The following is an 18745-nucleotide window of genomic DNA, read 5'->3' on the forward strand; positions in this document are numbered from 1 at the left end:
TTTACACCACCTACACCCTCCATTTCCGTTGACTCTCACTCGTTCCCTCTTAAACCTCCTCCATCAGCATAAACTCACCCCTCTCCGACCGTCTCGCAGCCCTTTTCTCACCCACTTCAGTCTACGGGGATGTTAGGAAAACACAGCCCTGCTCCACAGGTACCGTTTCCTGAATTGATGGGGCTCTTCTCTTTTACTTCATCTCCTCTGTTTTTATGAGTTTTTTTCTCTCTCCTGAAGCTAAAGTAAGGCCTTTTCTTCAGTAAATGTTCGACCACCATCTTCTGTTCTAAAGATACATTTGAAAACGTGATTGAAAACGAGCAAGACAGATGACAGACGCAGGCAGGCGTGACAGATTCACCAAAAACACAGACGTGATTGTATGCACATGCACCTGCGCTCGAGCAGGCGAGCGCTGCATGTGTAAAAACAAAAAGTGCCCGTGGTGTCATCTGCAGTGCACATATATATCATTGTTATCACTGCCACGGAGGGAAGAGAGATGGATGATGTCTGTGTGTATATGGCCTCCTGAGAGAGAGCTCCCATTGACTCGCCATCATTTTCACTATCTCCTCAGATAAATTACCCCATGTTCAGACATAACTATGTCTGATGGATATATAAACTGCATTGGCCAGAAGTATGTGGACACCCATACATTGAACCCATATGTGAACATGTTACATAATATGCTGTTAAAATGGCCTCTTACCTTCTGTTAAGGTGTTTGGAACCTAGTAGTTTCTGCAAACCAAGGATATATTGAAACTTTATATAAACGTTGTTTAGGTTCAATTTTCAAATGTATGTTGTCACAATGCTGTGTTTATGATCTAGTTAGGTTTAGGCACCACGTGGTTGAGGTTAGGAAAAGATCATGTTTTGGCTTGAAACACTTGTGTTGGTCGTCATAAAACACGGCTGAAGATGTCCTGATGTTTCATTAAAAATATATGTTTTTTGTTGCCACAACATGGCTGGAAATTGTCCCAACATCCGCTTAAAAATATCTGTTGGTTTCACGCTTACAAATGTTTAAACTCAGTCTTGAACTGAGGTCACTAGCTGGGCAACCTTCCACTCCATCTCCCCAACATGAAAGTCAGGTCCTTAACATGCAATGTGAATCTGATATGACACATATTCTTGAAATGTCAATGTGGTACGTGGCCTGTGACACATGTAAATGTGAATATATCAGCGGTTTGCAGAAACGTTAACTGCCAGCATTTTATCCTTGCGACTGGGCAGCCCATTCAGCCACAGGAGCATTTTTGAGGCCGAGCACTGTTCGCAGTCAGCGTTCCAATATATCCCAAAGGTGTTGGATGAGATCGAGGTCAGGGCTCTGTGTAAGACCAGTTAAGTTCCTCAGCACCAAACTCTGACAACAGTCTTTGTGGACCTGGCGTTGTGAATGGAGTCCTTGCGATGACGAAACAAGCCCTCAATATTGTCTAAAATATCTTTGTATAATTAACTAGAGCTGAAACTATCGATTTAAACAACATTTGGTCGTTCAAGCTTCTGAATTGTCACCATTTTCTGCTTTTCTTTGTCTTCTTGAATGGTAAACTGAATGTTTTTGGGTTTTAGAGTGTTGGTCGCACGAAACAAGCAATTTCAACACTCCACCTTAGGCTTTATAAACTTGTAATTAACATCATTGTCACTATTTTTTATATACACAACAAGTGAAGGCAGGGAAGGCAATAGTTGATTGTTGAAACTCATTCCCTGTTTGTCAAATACTGACCAGGGAAGTCCACATACTTTTGGTCATATAGTGTAAGAGCCCATTTGCGGTTGAATAAAGGGTGGAAAAGTTGAGTTAATATGCCTTTACAGTGTGTTTAAATGGGAATAAATGTGTGCTCACAAACATCGACATGGTACGGTAGAAGTGTAAACAGTATACATCACGTCTCGACATTTAAAATAATAATTTACAGTATTTTTAATGACTACATACTAATGATTCACTGGAAACACTAAATTGAGAACATAAGAGCTTTTATTGTGGCGGTGCTTTCCTGAGAAGCAACCAAACAAAACCTTCAGCACACTTTCCAGCCGGTGGCCACTGACGCAACAGATGTTAGTGTCTCATCGTATGTGCATTAGGTTTGTTGCCACCCTTATACACTCACATGGACATGTTATGTGAAGGGCCATACTGTTTCCCCGGTGCTTATTTGCACAGTGTTGAGTAATACAGGGTGCGTTCAAAGCTACCAAAAACTGTGACCACTACTCAAATATAACGCAGCGAGCTGACACCGGAAAGACGTAATGGCCCGAGTGCCACTCAGGCTGAAAGAGGGATTACCTCACTCGAAAGAAGGTGATTCTCTAAATAACACCTCACACGCTCAATTTCCTCTCCCCCACATGCACACGCCAGCGTGTTGTGTAACTGCTGTACTCATTTTATCCCTCCTGTGTCTGTCCCTCAGTCTCTTATAGGTTTTTAGACCAAGGCGTTTAACGGGTCAATGTTCAATGGAGCTCTGTGTTGTCTGTAAGTGATACCTTAACAATATTTGAGCCTGTTTGTGTTAGCTTTAAGAGTTTGCTTAATGTTTGCAGGTGCATGACTCTTAACAGCAAATCTGTAAAATCCGTTAATACTCATATGTCTAGACGACAGATTGAATAATAAACCGCAGATGTATAAATTGAGTTCATTTCAAGTGTGCCTTTCTTCCTGCTGGAAATTCATTCTCTCCATAAAAAAAGGGAAGTTTTCCAACATTCCCTTGTTGAATTAACAAGGCGAGGGTTTGGTAAAGGAAGATGGCTGTGGTTGGATAGCAGCTGGCCACCCATGTGGGTTCATGGTAACAGTCAGGAATGGTTCTGGTTTGGTTTGTCAGAATTGGATGAATCAGCAAAAATATGCGGTGAGGTTTTAAGTGCACTTCTACAGAATTTTGTGGTCATAGCCAAACTGTCTAACACTCATAATGGACCTCTGTAGTTGCTGAACCATTCGGTGTGCTGGCATTTTGCGGTACACGACGTTCAGGTGATGATTCCCCCACTCAAGCAGCGGCTCGAATGTTCACCACAAAAACAACCGCCTCCTTCATGACACAGAATCCTCACACTTGGTGTACCTATAATCTCTCTGTGGCACGTGGTTTAGGAAATGCCAGGCAGTCTGGATCCACACATGTACCGCTTAAGGGAAGTAGAGGCAGAGCACCTTCAACCTCACCTCCCCAGCGCTGTTGATTTCATTAGCGGGCAGATGGAGCAGTTAGGGAAGTGTGTGCTTGGCTTGCAGTCAGCCGTGGTGTCTGTGTCTCTTCTGCCTGTCTGGGCAGGCCACTTGAGATACTGCTGAGTTTGGAGGCTGTTGAGTCTGCTTTGGCGGACCCGAAGGCTTCGCAGATTAACATTAAGGCTCTGTTAAAATGGCATCCAACACATGTTCGAGAAAGAAGGCAAGCTCCGGGTTTGGTTTGTGTCCGTGAATCAGATTACCAGGCAGTTTGGAGACAGATCTGTGAGGTGGACCGTATGTTCATTATGTGCACTTGCCAACATTTATCTCTGCGTTTTCATGTGGACATGGATGGTTTTCTGAAGGGGCATACCAGACACAGGCCTGGAGGTCCAAGGACTCAGGGAGCAGCCTCTGTTTGAAGTGACTGTTAACATTTCTTGTTGGAAAGATACAGAGCTGCCCTGATTGTTCTTTGTTCTTTGTTTTGTGACACTGAGGCTAAAGTAACATTAAAGGTCCACTTTGTAAGAAAGTTGATTTTTGAGTCTCATTCCCAACTTGTCAAACACTGACGCTTTGCGATTGTAGGTAGGGTCAGTTGCCATCCTAAATCGTCAGTATTTAATGATACGAAAAGTGACATTGGTAAAGCAATTTAAAGCAAGTCACCGTCTCTCCGGTGGGAACAGTTTTTGAGCCAAAAGCAGCACCTGTTGAGAGAGTATGGTTCACTAAAATGTCACTGAAAGAGAGACAAAACAACTACAAAGAGGCAACAAACTGCTTCAAAGTGCAAAATAACCAAAAAGGGATGCAAAGCAACTACAAAGAGACAAAAACAACCAAAAAGTAAGACAGAACTACTAAAAAGAGACAGAAACCAACTTCAAAGAGACAGAAAAATGTACTACAAAGGCCTACAAAATAACCAAAAACAGACATCAAATGACAACAAAGAGAACTAAAACGAGCAGAGAGAGACACAAAACAAATACAAACAGGCAAAACTACTTCAAAGTGACACAAAAAGACTACAAGATGCAAAATAACAACAAACACACACAAAATTATAACACAAGCCTGCAAAAAGACCAAAAAGAGACATCAAAGGACAGCTAATAGAAGTAAAACGACCAAAAAGAGACACTAAACAACCACAATGAGATACAAAATCAGTCCGGATGGTCTTTCTCCTATGCATGAGGGGTGGGGGCCTTTTACATGTCTGTGCCCAGGGGCCCATTTTCTCATAATCTGTCCATGTGGTCATCAGACATAGCGGTTATTTGACAGCTGTCTGGAGGTGGGAACAGCCAAGCAACCATTATAGGCTAAGTCATGATGGATTCGGCGGTGCCCTTTTACAGCCGAGGGTCAGACTCTCGCTTATTTCATTAATACTACGTTTCTGTTCTGCACTTTCTGTTTTTCTCTTTGTGTATTTTTGGATCCGTTGCTGTGATGTGTGTGGTGATGTTCTTTCTTCAGCTAAATCTGTTTTATATAAAGTGTCATTCGGCCTGCCAGACAAGGCTCCTTGGCTGTAACTTTGGATGCCGCTCATGTTTAATGACCGAGGGAGGCTTTGATTCACCATTAGCTCTTCTCCCCTCTCGAACCCGGGGTTGTGTTATGGTCTGTTTTGTATGGACCGGTTTTGTGGGGTAAAACGGAGGTTAACGAGCTTGAGTATTTTCAAGACATCCTGGGTAACCACTTGTCAGAGGTATATTGTGTTATGGTGCATGCTGAGAGAGTGTTACGTGGGTGTTCTTGTGTTTGAGAGTGTACGAGTCTCGCTCCAGCAGTGGCTCATGGTGGCCAGCCAGAGAGGATTGCGTGAGATTTTTTAACAGCGTCTGCTGAGCTTTTCAACAAAAACACTTGATAAACAGATTATGGAGGTCTATAAACCACCCGCCTGTGTCTGATCCCTGTTTCATACATGGCCTCTGTGTTTGAATGCGTGTCGCTCTGCTTCTTCAGAGAGTTTGACGCCTGCTGAATGGTGGGCATCCAGAGCCGCCTGTTAAATTACATCTGCACCAAAACCACAGGCCTCCATACCAGACGAGCTTCCCTTCCAGCCAGCCAGCAAGTCGGCCAACCACCATACTGCCCTACCAAAACTGCTCTCTCTCTCTTCTGTTTATTTCTTTTTACATCTTTGTCTTTGCGTCCTTCATTTTTCATAGACGGAGCTTTGGTGTTAATAATTTGAGAAGCGACCTTTGATGCTTTTCCTGGCAAAGAGGACATGCCGCGGCATAAACAAGCTTAAACAGATACCGCAGACACACACACACACATACACACACACTTATGACTAATCACAACGACTGAAAAAAATAGCTCAGAAACCCAGAGAAACACTTTGGTAAATGGCTGTAAAACAAGAATTTGACTGCTGAGCTATGTGGTTGCTAAACAATCACAGACGACTGCAAAAGGCAAAGCTGTAAAACAGGCCTGATCTCTGCACACATGGTGGGAACGAACGCACCTTTTTCTAAGTGCTTGTCAGTTGAAGTCTGCTGTGAACTCCCAGATTACTCCCAATCCCTGCTCCCAATTAAGTGCATTGTATAATTTGATGTACTTCATTTTCAAGTCAGAAAGTGTCAGCTCGCGTTTGCTTCATCGTAAAACTTCCAGAGTGAACTCGCAATCCAATCTGAGTCCGTATCTGCAGACGAGCAAAGCCTGTCACACACACACACACACACACACACACACACACACACACACACACACACACACACACACACACACACACACACGTGCAGAGTGACAATATGAGTATGAGATGAGGCAGGATAAATCAAGGAGAAAAGGGCTGCCTGCAAACATATGCAGATTGAGTTCTTGATATGGCTGCAGTGATGACATGCAGAATGAGGAGCTGGAGACCATGACTGTATGATCAGGATCCAAGTGGTACTTCATTCTGCTTCATAATTAGGGCCCAAAAATGAGGGAGAGGTGATTATCAGATATTAAATTTTCCAGAGTGATGAAGTGTGTCTCTCGTGTCTCATTTAGTCTGCCAAATGTCACCTATCCCATTATGGCATTACTTGTGAAGACACATTTCCACTGCAGGAATTTTCCCAAGGGACGGGGAACCTTTAGAGGACCTCAGTGTGTTTCCTCTGCAGGGACCAGGGTCCTTGTAATGTTTTTTACCCCCTAAAGTCCCTGCTCTGGGGGTAGTACTATTCAACTGTACATGAACTTTGCAACTAAAACAGTTGTCAACTTTTCCTTTCCTTTCCTCATTAAACCATGATGGCACCTATTAATAACTTGAAAAGTAGTTCTTGGGATAAAAAGTTCCAGTTAGTTCTATTTTCTCTCCTTTACACGATTCCCACGCCTTACATAAGCTTAACATTTTTGACATTTAAACATGAGCGGGCTGAAACTGAGATTACAGTTCGCATCCCGCTTTATCACAAAATAACTGCTGACAGTCATCAGTCCAAAGAGAGCTGATGAAAACAACTCAGTTGAGAGCTGGAGTGGCAATTTATGCCATTTTCACACATCATTTCACCAGCTGAAGCTGGTCCCGGACACCTACGGTCGCTCACTTATGATACACAAACACACTTACTATCCTCTGGTGGTTTCCTGTTCGCACCTGACCACGGTTGTGAAAATATTTGGCAGGGAGTGATGTGGTCATTTCTTCCCCAAGTAAATTAAAGTCAACAGATCTGCCTGTCACAGTCCGAGGACCGCATAGCAGCAGCTGAGAGCAAGCACATACATAAGCAGTGGGCTTACAAGTTATATTTGCACATGGCTGCACATTTAAAAGTTCATGGGAGGATTCTAGTGTGACAGTGCTGTAGATAATGTCTATGTTAAAGGTTAAAGGAGCCCATAATGTGCTCATCCTTTTATTTAGGGTGTATTTTTTTCATACTAACCATTGCTGCAGCACCTCTATTCAACCTCATCAGCTCTGTTTGGGTTTTTGCAACTGACTGTACAGTTGTGACATCATAACCTCATGGAAGTCCTCCTTTAAAGACACAGTTTCTAAATACAGGCTGTGTGCATTCCTTCATGGATTGAGCTGTTTGAACCTTTCGCAGTATTGATATAGCACCTAACCCTGTTGTATGATTTAAAAAAGACAAGAAATTTTACTTTTTACAATCTGGGAGCTTTAAATAAATCTGCATGCTTAAATAGATGTAAGCCAACCTCTTCCTCCTCACCAAAATAAAAGCACTTTAATAAATATTTTCTTCTTCTGTTTTTGCCTCCAGTTCTTTTTGTGTGACATCTGAAGCCTGGGATGCTGGTGACCATGCTGTTGGCTCCTGTCTGTGTGCTGCTGATGCTGGGGGCGCGAGCTCTTGCCGGAGGCTATCCCCCCATTCCCCACATGAAGTATATGCAGCCCATGATGAAAGGGCCAATTGGACCCCCATTCAGAGAGGGCAAGGGACATTACGTTGGTGAGTAATCCCTGTGGGTGCAGTCGCTTTTACCTTTATGCCTCACTCAGCCCTGCATAAGGCCTGTAGATCCACTCACTCTTTCGCAACAGTCCACTGGGTCAATGGAAGCACTGGTAAATGTCATTTTTAACTTTGCGAAACTGCAAATTAGCAACAGGAAATACTCAGAACTCAAAACTATGCAGTGAAGAACACACTCATAACAACTTCCTATGAACAAAAGAAGTCTCCAACATTACAGATTGATATGTGATGGATGTGGAGACCATCCCAGGAACCAGGACTTGTGCACTGGTTCTCTTCAGGCAGTCAAAGGGCTCACTGAAGTGTGTGTCCTTTCCATGTGGGTCCAGCGGCATTTGGCTGGTCCTCAGTTGGGGCCTAATGGAGGCCTGATTGCCCACTGTTCACTGAGCTTCACTGGGCCAGTTGTTCCTCCTGCCATCTGGATGCTGTTACTCCTCTGTATATCACATACTCTTCAGCTGTGGGATGAAGGGGAGAGTGCGAAGGAAATAAAAATAGATTAAATAAAAGGCTGAGGCGAGGGAACTGGGAGAGGGAGGGAAAATGTGCATGCTGTCATCATTATCAAATTTGACCCTAACTAAGAAAACAAGGTTTTGATCATACGAGATGTGCCTTGTGTCATCAGAGGCCTTTTCTTTAAAACTCAATTCAAAGCAAATAAGGGGCACTTATTACTGTAACATCATGTTTGACAAAGAAAGACTTCAGAAGCTGCATTTTGTGCAAATTTGATGTTGATATTTTTCATTTAAATAACTCACAGGAAAAATAAAGATGTGCTAAAACAAGTGGTGGTAACAAGATTTAGATTTGGAGGAGTGAATCTAATGCTGTCTGTGGCTCACCTGAATACAATGACTCTACTGCCACTCAGTGGTCATATGTTCACATTGCATCACCACTGGAACAATGTAACAGTTAATAGTTAACCATATACTGTACATTTCTTATATTGTCATGAGATATAAGGTATTAGATTTTCTGAATCTTCTCAACTTTTCAGAAATGTCAAAAATAAATTTCATGTTACACAAAAAGGATAAAGATGTAAAACATTTGTATAGTAAATATATCATCAAATGCCAGGCATCATTTGATTCAGGAGAACCTTAAGTTTTAGTTCGGTTAATTTAAAGTTTAAATTTTACATCTGCTTTGTCATGAATTTACCAGCATTTAAAAAAATGGCAATCAAAACTAAGTGTTTTGGGGGGTTTTTTTGTCTGTGAACTCAGAAACAAAGAAGTTTAGTTTTTAATTTAAAACAATGTACTTCCAAATGAATTTTTGTCATCATCTGACCTTTCACTAAGCAACATACAGCCATTTAATACAATATTATCCTAGATGTTTTTCAGTGAAAAACAGGTGTAAGGCTGTATTTCATTTACTGACCATGGAGATATGTTCACAAAGATCAGAGAGCAAATAGAAAGGTTATTAAATACTCACAGAGGACAATGAAGCAAGTGAGCCATAGTTGTATCCTTCCTTTAAGCATTTTAACTCCAGAACTGTTTTGCTTTCTGACAGTTTAGCCTTTTGCAATTTTATGGACATGGACACGGACAAGCTGTAGTTAGTCTCTATGCACTTCTCATACATCATTTCACTTCAGTTCATGTCAAATTCTTTTGTAACTGACACCGCAATGAGATGAATGAATGTATCGTGAATCATCTCGTATAATGAGTTACTCTGTGATTCCCACCTCTAGTCTTAGCTTAATAGGAGTCAGTACTCTGCAGGTTTGCTCTTACCAGAGCAGATTTCAAAAGGTAGTTTGACTCTGTTCAAATGTAGTCAAAACAACAACTTGGGTCTGAATCCTGGTGAGCATTGCAACAAGTAATGAAGAAGCCATTATGTCCTCTCAAGTGTGAAACATCTTATTCCTTCTCTGTGGGTGATATATTTAGGCGGTCAACAGTGGAGCTGTGGACCACAACTAAACAAACAAAACTGAGGCGATAATGCTCATCACACGTCTGAACACAGTGTTTTTGGCGGATGTATGAAAAATGAATAACGGCCTTGTTAGTATTAGATCCATTAATGCTGTAAAAAATATAGTTTGGCCCAAGGGTGCCACCCTCATGGATAAAGACAAACATCAAGTGTAGATGTATTGGATAAACCATTTATTTGGGGGGCAAAGCCTAAAGTGAGCACACTCGAAATCTTACTATTATACAAAACCCTGCATAGCATGATAATAAGGTTAAAGGTGCACTGTGTAGTTTTGTGGAATAAAAATCAGAGGAGAGAGATCTTAAGTGACAGATTTTTTATGCCTCTTTGTTTTCATGACTGAATCAACAAACTGACCTTAAAGGACATGAAAGGGACTTACATTAATATTGTAAATATTACAAAATCTTTAATTGTGTCAAACTTAATTCTTAATGTTTTAATTTCTTCTCCGAAACTACATAGTGCCCCCTTAAAATTCAACCTGGATGTCAGCCAGGAAGCAAAATAATGGACACTGACAATGCACGGATGGGTATCAATTTTAATATTCATTTTCTCTGTCATAGTATGGTAAAACTGAGGGTTTGTTTACGACCTACCTGATTATCTGACCACTTGTGTTCCTCAGCCTGTTGGACTTCAGCCACAGGTTTATACAAAAAGGACGGTGGGTTGGATGTTAGCATAAACAGTAAAACCCTTATTGTTAAAATTTGCATTTTGCTTTCAGTAGCTCTGATCTCAGTAGTTTTGAATCCACCTCTCGATAGGCCCCATGGTAAGGGTCCTCAATGTATTTATATTTAAACTCCACTGCAGAGGTTATGTGATATTTGAGACAGTGCTCACAAAATGTGTTGTAGTGTGTCGTCCTGATTTTTGGACTGGAATAATACAATGTTATATGCTGTTCAGCAATATTAAGCTTCTCTCATCGTTGTGGTTGCATTCTCATCAAGTGCCACTAGGGGGGAGTAGTTGCTTATGGTTACATTTCCACATACTATTTCATTTGTCACTGTCAAGCTGCTCTTGAATTAGTTATAGACCTTGTTTCAGTGATCCCAAATATATTGCAGGTGTATTATCAGAATCCAGTTTTGAGAGGTCATGCATCACATAGTGTTTTGTTATTTTGGTTTAAAATGAGGAGAAATGATTCACACTACTAAAAAATTAACTGGCTTGGATCAGTTTCACAATAGGAGAGGCTGGCCGAAGCAGATCCAAACATACGCTATACTTTAAAAAGTGGATACTTGTTATTTGTGCCTCATTATTAAAAGAATACCGGGGGCAACTGTGGCCTATGACCCACCAAGAAAAGTAACACATAGGAAAGGTGTTGCTGAGACGAGGCAGCAGAGCAACAAACCAGCTGAAATTGGTTTAAGGGTGTTTGAAGTCTTCTGCAGACCAAGCTTGTGTTTCTGCTCTTTGTGACCTGGCTGTTCAGCTTCACTCTGCAGGGAAAGAATAATGAGACAGTTTGTGTCATACTTCTTCAGTCTACTTCCCTCTCTGTTACACAATCAAAAATTTGCATTTTTTACATGCTCCGTCCCAACAAGATCTCACCATCAATCAGCTGTAAAACAGAAATGTTATCTCCTATCCAATTGTACTATTACAGAACAACTGCTAAGCCCAGGAGCATGTGGAGTACTGTTTTATATATGCTTTGGAGACCTGCCTGCCTCTCACTCTAGGCTGAGATAAAGAAAAAATACCCTTGATGGAACAGGTCATCAGGCCACAATCAGATATGAAAGACACTTTCTAACATACACACAATCCAGGTTTTAATTTGGAGTCAGACTTTTCCTTATAATTTTCAGTATATAACCTGTCAATCTGTTAATTAAGACATATTCCTTTTTATAGTCTGAAATGTTATATTAAATAAAACTTAATGATTAACTTAATGATCTTATTTATTGATTTAAAGAAGTAACTTTGGTGACTAAATTGATGAATAATTTGAGACACTTTTGTTGGCGAAGCCAGAGATCAGAGATTAACAACACATGGTATAGGTAGTATATCCATTTTCCTACTTAATCAAGCCTTTAGTGTCAGATGATCTTTTGCAACACATGTAAGGTTGATAACACACTCTTATGTGTACCCTGTACATCATGGCACTTTATCCAACCCAATACAAATGTTTGCAATAAAAACAAATTAAATAAGGCATTGTTTGAGAAAGTCTTTTTTACCATTTGAAAAGCCTGAGCCCCTTACCCCTGAGCAGCAGTAGTTGATAAATAAGAAAAGCATCTATCCACATTAGGTGATGATGAAACAGTAAACTGGTGGTTTCCTGAATTTACCTCTCAGGTGCTGCAGTTGTGGGATGGAATTGGCTGCTGTGTAGATCGGAATCACATTATCCATGTTTTATTTGTTTTTTTTTATCTATTTGACATACAATGTGCCCTCAGAATACATTAAATAAACCACGCACATACACCTGTATCTCTTTATATGTAATAAGCTTATTGATCTGTTTCTTTTTTTTAAAAATACTTTAATATTAATACCATCATCATCTCTTTTTGTAGATATGCCACCCATGATGGAGGTGAAGGGGGAACCAGGCCCCCAAGGGAAACCTGGACTAAGAGGTCCACCTGGGCCACCAGGACTTCCAGGAAAACCTGGACTTGGCAAGCCGGGTCTCAATGGCCAGCCAGGCCCTCAGGGACCTTCTGGGTTTCCAGGGATTGGTAAACCTGGTCTTCCAGGTCTCCCAGGAAAGATTGGGCCAAAGGGGATGCCAGGGTTTAATGGCGAGGTTGGCCCTCGTGGTGAACCAGGTCCCAGAGGTCCTCCAGGGCAGCCTGGCCTCCCTGGTCCAGCTGGCTTGTCTCTGAATGGGAAACCTGGGCTTCCAGGCATCAGAGGCCCCCCTGGGATTCGGGGTGAACCAGGAATAAAGGGTGGTGTTGGCCCAGCAGGTGAGCGTGGGATTAAGGGCGAGAATGGAAATGGAAAGCCAGGGCCCTCAGGTATAAGGGGTCCTCCTGGGCTGAAAGGCAGTCCAGGACCACCTGGTCTTACAGGTATTGGTAAACCAGGACTAAAAGGTTTGCCTGGACTGCCTGGTCTGAAGGGTGACCATGGCCTCCCAGGGGATCGAGGAGAACCAGGAGAGGCTGGGGCTCCAGGTTCACAGGGTCTGCCAGGGCCCGTCGGGTTAGGGAAGCATGGGATAGATGGACTTCCTGGAGCACCAGGCCTATCTGGCCCAAAAGGTGAGGCAGGGCTCCGAGGTCCTCCTGGATTTCCTGGGACTCCTGGCTATGGAAAACCTGGTCTGAGTGGGCCAAAAGGAGACAAGGGCCATGGTGGGTTGCCTGGTCTCCCAGGGGACAAAGGAGAGCAAGGAATGATGGGACCAATTGGGGAATCAGGCCTTGATGGACAATCAGGACCACCAGGACTTCAAGGCCCAATGGGACTCCCAGGAAAACATGGAATGCCAGGACAGAAGGGAGATCTGGGACCCCAGGGCCCTCCAGGACTGCCTGGCCTAAGAGGTGACCAAGGCCCCAGTGGACCCTTTGGGAAACCTGGCATCCCTGGGGAAAAAGGAATCCCTGGGTCTGTTGGTACAATTGGAAAACCTGGACCAAAAGGTGAGGGAGGGCATATTGGCCTACCTGGGAATCCAGGGCTGACAGGTGCCCCAGGGCATAAAGGTGAGACAGGGTTTATAGGGACTCCAGGCCCCAGGGGCCAGTCAGGCATTCCTGGTCTTCAGGGCCCCATGGGTCCCATGGGGCCACAAGGTGTCCCTGGCCTTAAAGGCGAACCTGGACTCACAGGGCCTCCAGGACTGGGTAAGTTGGGAGATAAGGGAGCTATAGGTCCCCAAGGTCCTCCAGGGAAACCAGGCCCTTCTGGACTTAATGGTAACCCTGGCCTTCCTGGGCCTCCGGGGGCCCCCGGTCCTCCAGGAAATGGCCAAACAGTTGTTGCAGGGCCAACAGATACACAGTTGGAAGGGGATGAAGTACCAGGGGACAGGAAGGGGCCTGCATACAGTCAAGTACTCTCTGCCTCTGTGGCACCAGCCTTCACTGCCATCCTCACAACACCTTTCCCTCCTTCTGCCATGCCAATCAAATTTGACAGGACTCTGTACAATGGGCAAAATGCCTACAGCTCAGCTACTGGCATGTTCACTGCTCCTCTATCTGGTGTCTACTACTTTGCATACCACATGCATGTGAAGGGAACTAGCTTGTGGGTGGCACTGTACAAGAACAATGTACCAGCCACTTACACCTATGATGAATACAAGAAAGGCTACATGGACCAGGCGTCCGGTAGTGCTGTCCTAGAGCTGAAGGAGGGTGACCAGGTATGGGTCCAGATGCCCTCGGATCAGGCAAATGGCCTCTATTCTACCGAGTACATCCACTCCTCCTTCTCAGGATTCCTGCTCTGTCCCACATAACCCTGTACTTTTATTCAAACATGTTCCTGTATTGGCACCTCAGAGCAGCCCTAAACCTAAAATACCTGCAGCCATAATAGAAACACAAAACCCATAGGATTCTCAATATTATTGCCACCATGTTTATCTGTGTCACCCTCAACATCATCAGCGAAAGAAAAAAACAAACTTTGTGAATGAAATATGGAAAGTTTTTCAAGGCAGGGGAAGGAATTACATACTGTGTTCTTTGTTTCAATGTCCATCAAATGTGTGTTTTGGGTTGTATTTTATGTTGGTGTTTTTTAGCTTATATTATTTTAATTATTATATTGTCATAATTTTATTGTTATTATTTCGTCCTTGTCATCATTGTTGTTGTTGGATTCAGACTATTAAGTGCCTTACTTTGTAATGTGCTAGTAACAGACCTCCCCATGTGACTGCACATCCTGCCCTCATGCTCTGACATCATAAGGACGAAATCACCAGACCCTGGGGGGTGATTGGTTCCTCTGGCTGCAGTCACGTCCCCCATGTGTTCTTATTTAAACCGTGAATGGCAATATTGACATAAAGAGCAACAACACAACACAGAACATATAGACAAACAATAGCAAAACAAGGCATTTGGTGCTATAAAAACATTACTTTTCACATTTATTTTGTTTGACCCTTTTGGTACTCTAAACAATTGCTACGTTAAAATTATTAATAGGATTGAATCTTTGTTTTTAGATTGAGATATATATTTTGACCGTTAGTTGGCATAAGCATCTGTTGGATGCTTATTTCTCCGCCTCTCTTTGAATTTAGTAGCCTATCATTTAAAACGATTGATCTTTGTCTTTTTCTTTTCTTTATAATTTATTGAACGGTCCAGAAATGCAATCCAAGAAATACAATCTTCAATCTTCAATATGTCCTTGCAGTATTAGGATTGTTAAATTTAAACTGCCCCTTTAAAGAGAACGACATCATGCAAAGATAATGCCTTTTTTAAAGTTTCAGGATGATATTCACTGAGGATGATATGTATGCATACAGTCAATGTTTACATGCCATAGAATAGATACTGAGAGCAACTGCAAAATGGACAATAAGGACACAACCATAACTGGATCAATGGCCCGTTTCCTCGTATCGATCTGATTTTCCCATTTGCACTGCAAATCTCATCACCGTTTGCAGGCATGCTCTGACCATGACATCACTGCTTTCTAATGGTATACTACCTATTAATAAATCAGTATCACAATAACATTCCAAGTGAGCAATCTGTACTGCCATACTATGAAAGCCCCTTATACCACATATCGCAAAATCTGTGATGCTGTAAACTCATTTCTGTTTTGGAAAATATGGCGGCAATTTGATGATCAATAAAAAAAAAAAGACATTCACGTCTTCCTTCAGTGCCAGTTTCCATGTGACTTGTTGCTGGGCAATTGAGAGCAATTCTGAATTGTTTGCAGATCTGAATGAAAAGACGTTTGATTAATTTCCATTGTGTCAGATATAGCTGAATTATCGTTTGGCATTATGGAACATCCATGGCTTCAAGGACAAGATCTTTTCAGAGCCCAATAACGTCAGGTGGAAATGAGAATCGATCTGCATTCACTCACCATGAATAACTAAAGGGACTGACTGAGGCCCACAGGTTGTGAAATACAGGTTGTGTAACATTTAACAAACCCCTGCCAGATTTCTGAGAGAGGTGGTGGGCCGGAGGTGAGAGTTGTGTATTCACTCGTTTCCGTTGGATGAGGCATTAAAGATACATGCTGTGTGTGTATGCACGTGTTTGTATGTTCTAGTAGGCGTACCTTTCTGTCTGTCACTGTGTGTGTGTCTGTGTGTGTGTGTGTGTGTGTGTGTGTGTGTGTGTGTGTGTGTGTGTGTGAAGTTATGTCACATTGTCCCCTTGGCATTCAGGTCATGGACACTCAGAGAGGATAATAACAAACTTGCTGAAGTTACAACAGGAAAGAGCTCGCAGTCCTGTCAATGTTCCACAAGAAATCTGACTTCATAATGTTTCCACCTCCTTTGGGGGTTTAAAGGGTAATTTAACTCCACCCATTTTACACATTAAAGTGTGTTTACAGGTCTTGAGAAGAACTACAACATGTGTGAAAAAAGCATTATAAAGCCTTCTGTGGCTCCAGAGGAAGTTGCATGTAATCTGATAAATTGCCTCCAGTGATGTTCCTGTGTGGCTAAATTGCATTGTGGGTAATGTAGGTGGCAGGTTTGGAAAGGCAGTCCACTGGTGTAGCATTGCACTCCTGTAACACTGTTGGACTCTATATGGACAGTTTAAAAACACATGATCAAAATCGATACAGCAGAACCAGAAATATCACCTTTTTTTATTCCATACAGTCTTTTTCCCCTTCAAAACCTACATTACCCACAATGCAACTTATGAAATTACTTGCAGCTTCTTCTGCAGACACAAAAGGCTTCACACTACCTTTTCCAAGAATGCAGTAGTACTCCCCCAGACCTGTAAACACACTTTAAAGGTGCAATTTGTAATCAGTTTTGTTCAAAACATTCAAACGAAAATTATCAACAGAATGTGAATAAATAGCAGTTTTGCCGCTATGATTTTTAGTCGAAGAGATATCTACTGAAGTTAGCATGCTAACCAGCTAACCCCATGCCTGAAATCCTCCCCAAAATCTCCCAGCGGCCCAAAGCTCCTGTGCTAGTGGTGTAAACACCAGCATTCCTCTGTTAGTCCAGCTAGCTGCACAGCTAACTGAGCTAACAAGTTACAGTAGCTCCAGTCATGGATGTATAAAAAAATGTACATTTAGCCGCAGTTAGCAATTACTCTGGTGATACGCTGCCCCTATTTGTTGGGAGTATGAATTCAAGGTGACTAATTCTTACGTATTGCACCTTTAATGTATAAAATTGGTGGTGACCCGTTAATAGAATTTAACATAATCTAATGGTGCCTTTGCAAGAAAGGGAACAAAGTTATAGAATAGGTGAATGATGAATGTAACTAATACATTATCGGAGACAGAGAAAACTGAAATCAAACACAATGAGATAAGAAGACAACACTTAACACTGAACATTGATATGACTATTTTGCATATTGGTCCAATGAGAGACATAGCGGTGTGCAATAATTTATGTGTTCTATCAAGACATGAACAAAAGAAGACACTCGTGATCTTTTATCAATGGTTGCAGTTACAGAAGAAAGGAGATCAAGAGTTCTGGGCAAAATTGAGAAAAGTCAGTTCTTATTTTACCGACTCCATGCCTTACTCTGCCACAACTCTGACAGATTTCCATTCAATTGCTATTATTACACTGAATTTGGGACTACCTTACACCTTAATGGAGGAATGTCAATGTACAGGAGAATTGTGCCAAATAATGAGCTTTGCAGTCAGAATGAATGTATACTGTTTGACTCATTAACAATAGCCTCTATGCATCATCTACACGTAAACAGTAACATAAACAGTTGCTCTAGTGCTAGAATAAGGCCTAATCAGTATTTTACATCTATGTAATGCAAACAATGCACTTGCTCTTGCCCGTTCTGTTTCATAACATTTTCATAACACATCTACACAACCGCTATGTATCATTATCGTTATGTGAGTCTACACGACAGTCCGAGGCTCGTTATGTACTGTATGTTGCCTTTTTTTTTTTTGCCGCCTTCTCTTTTTGGACATATGAAACGGTGATGTGAGTTACATGTGGCCATTACTCTCTGTCCTTATGTTTTTTTCATAGACAATGTCACTTGCTTGCAGAGTTTGCCCTGTGTGCAAATCATTTAACAAGTGTCAGTAAGATCCATGTACCGTCTCAATCACAAATTGCTTTGAAGTGTTTTTTTTTCTGTTTTTCTTTAAAAAAAAAAAAAAACAACAACAAAAAAAGACAATTTAAAAAAGCCTTGCTTCGGTTTCTTAAGGGATATTTGTTTGTTTTAGTTTCAATGAATACAAACGGCCATTCCCATTTGCACATGAAATTAATGAAGATGTATTTATACATTTATGATAATTTAATAGGGATGCCAAAACCGACCACCGAAGCCTAGAACGTATAAATGGTATTTAACAACATTGATGAGTTAAGAGCATTTACAACATGTAGTTAGCATTCTAGCGTTGTTTGTGAAGGATTATTTGTGGACTTTTATTTTCTATTTGTGTAATGTTCAATGTATCAACCTATAGGATTTTTGTCATACAAGGCTATTGCGTGCACTCTATGCAATAGAAGTTGGGTATAAATGCACTCTTTTTGATTGAAAATGTTTGTCTGCTTATACAAAATCTACAGTACTTGATTGTATTGATACCACATCAATAAAAACTTTCTTGTATGTTCGTGTCAGGCTCCCATTTCTGTTCACCGTGTATGCATGTGGGCTTTATAAAAAAAATAAATGTGTATCCTTAGTAGAGTTAGTTGTATTAGAGGCCTTTGAGTGGCCCACTTGTTGTTATAGTGATTTAAATTGTTCTTTTTAAAGGGTAACTCCACCCATTTTACACATTCGAGTGCGTTTACAGGTCTTGAGGCGTACTTCTA

At 41.7% G+C, this 18745-nt stretch overlaps 1 protein-coding gene across 1 annotated transcript in view; it reads left to right on the forward strand.

Moving 5' to 3' along the window:
• col8a2 (collagen, type VIII, alpha 2) overlaps positions 1-18536 on the forward strand; it is a 53627-nt gene extending 35091 nt beyond the window's left edge. The window contains exons 2-3 of the mRNA XM_084379850.1: positions 7519-7710; positions 12282-18536. Coding sequence (XP_084235976.1) covers positions 7548-7710; positions 12282-14182 — 2064 coding nt within the window. The 5' untranslated portion in view covers positions 7519-7547 and the 3' untranslated portion in view covers positions 14183-18536. The remainder of the gene's footprint in view (positions 1-7518; positions 7711-12281) is intronic.
• Positions 18537-18745: the final 209 nt, after the last annotated feature.

This window comes from Pagrus pagrus (assembly GCF_965226575.1).
Source record: "Pagrus pagrus genome assembly, chromosome: 17".
Lineage (NCBI taxonomy): Eukaryota > Metazoa > Chordata > Actinopteri > Spariformes > Sparidae > Pagrus > Pagrus pagrus.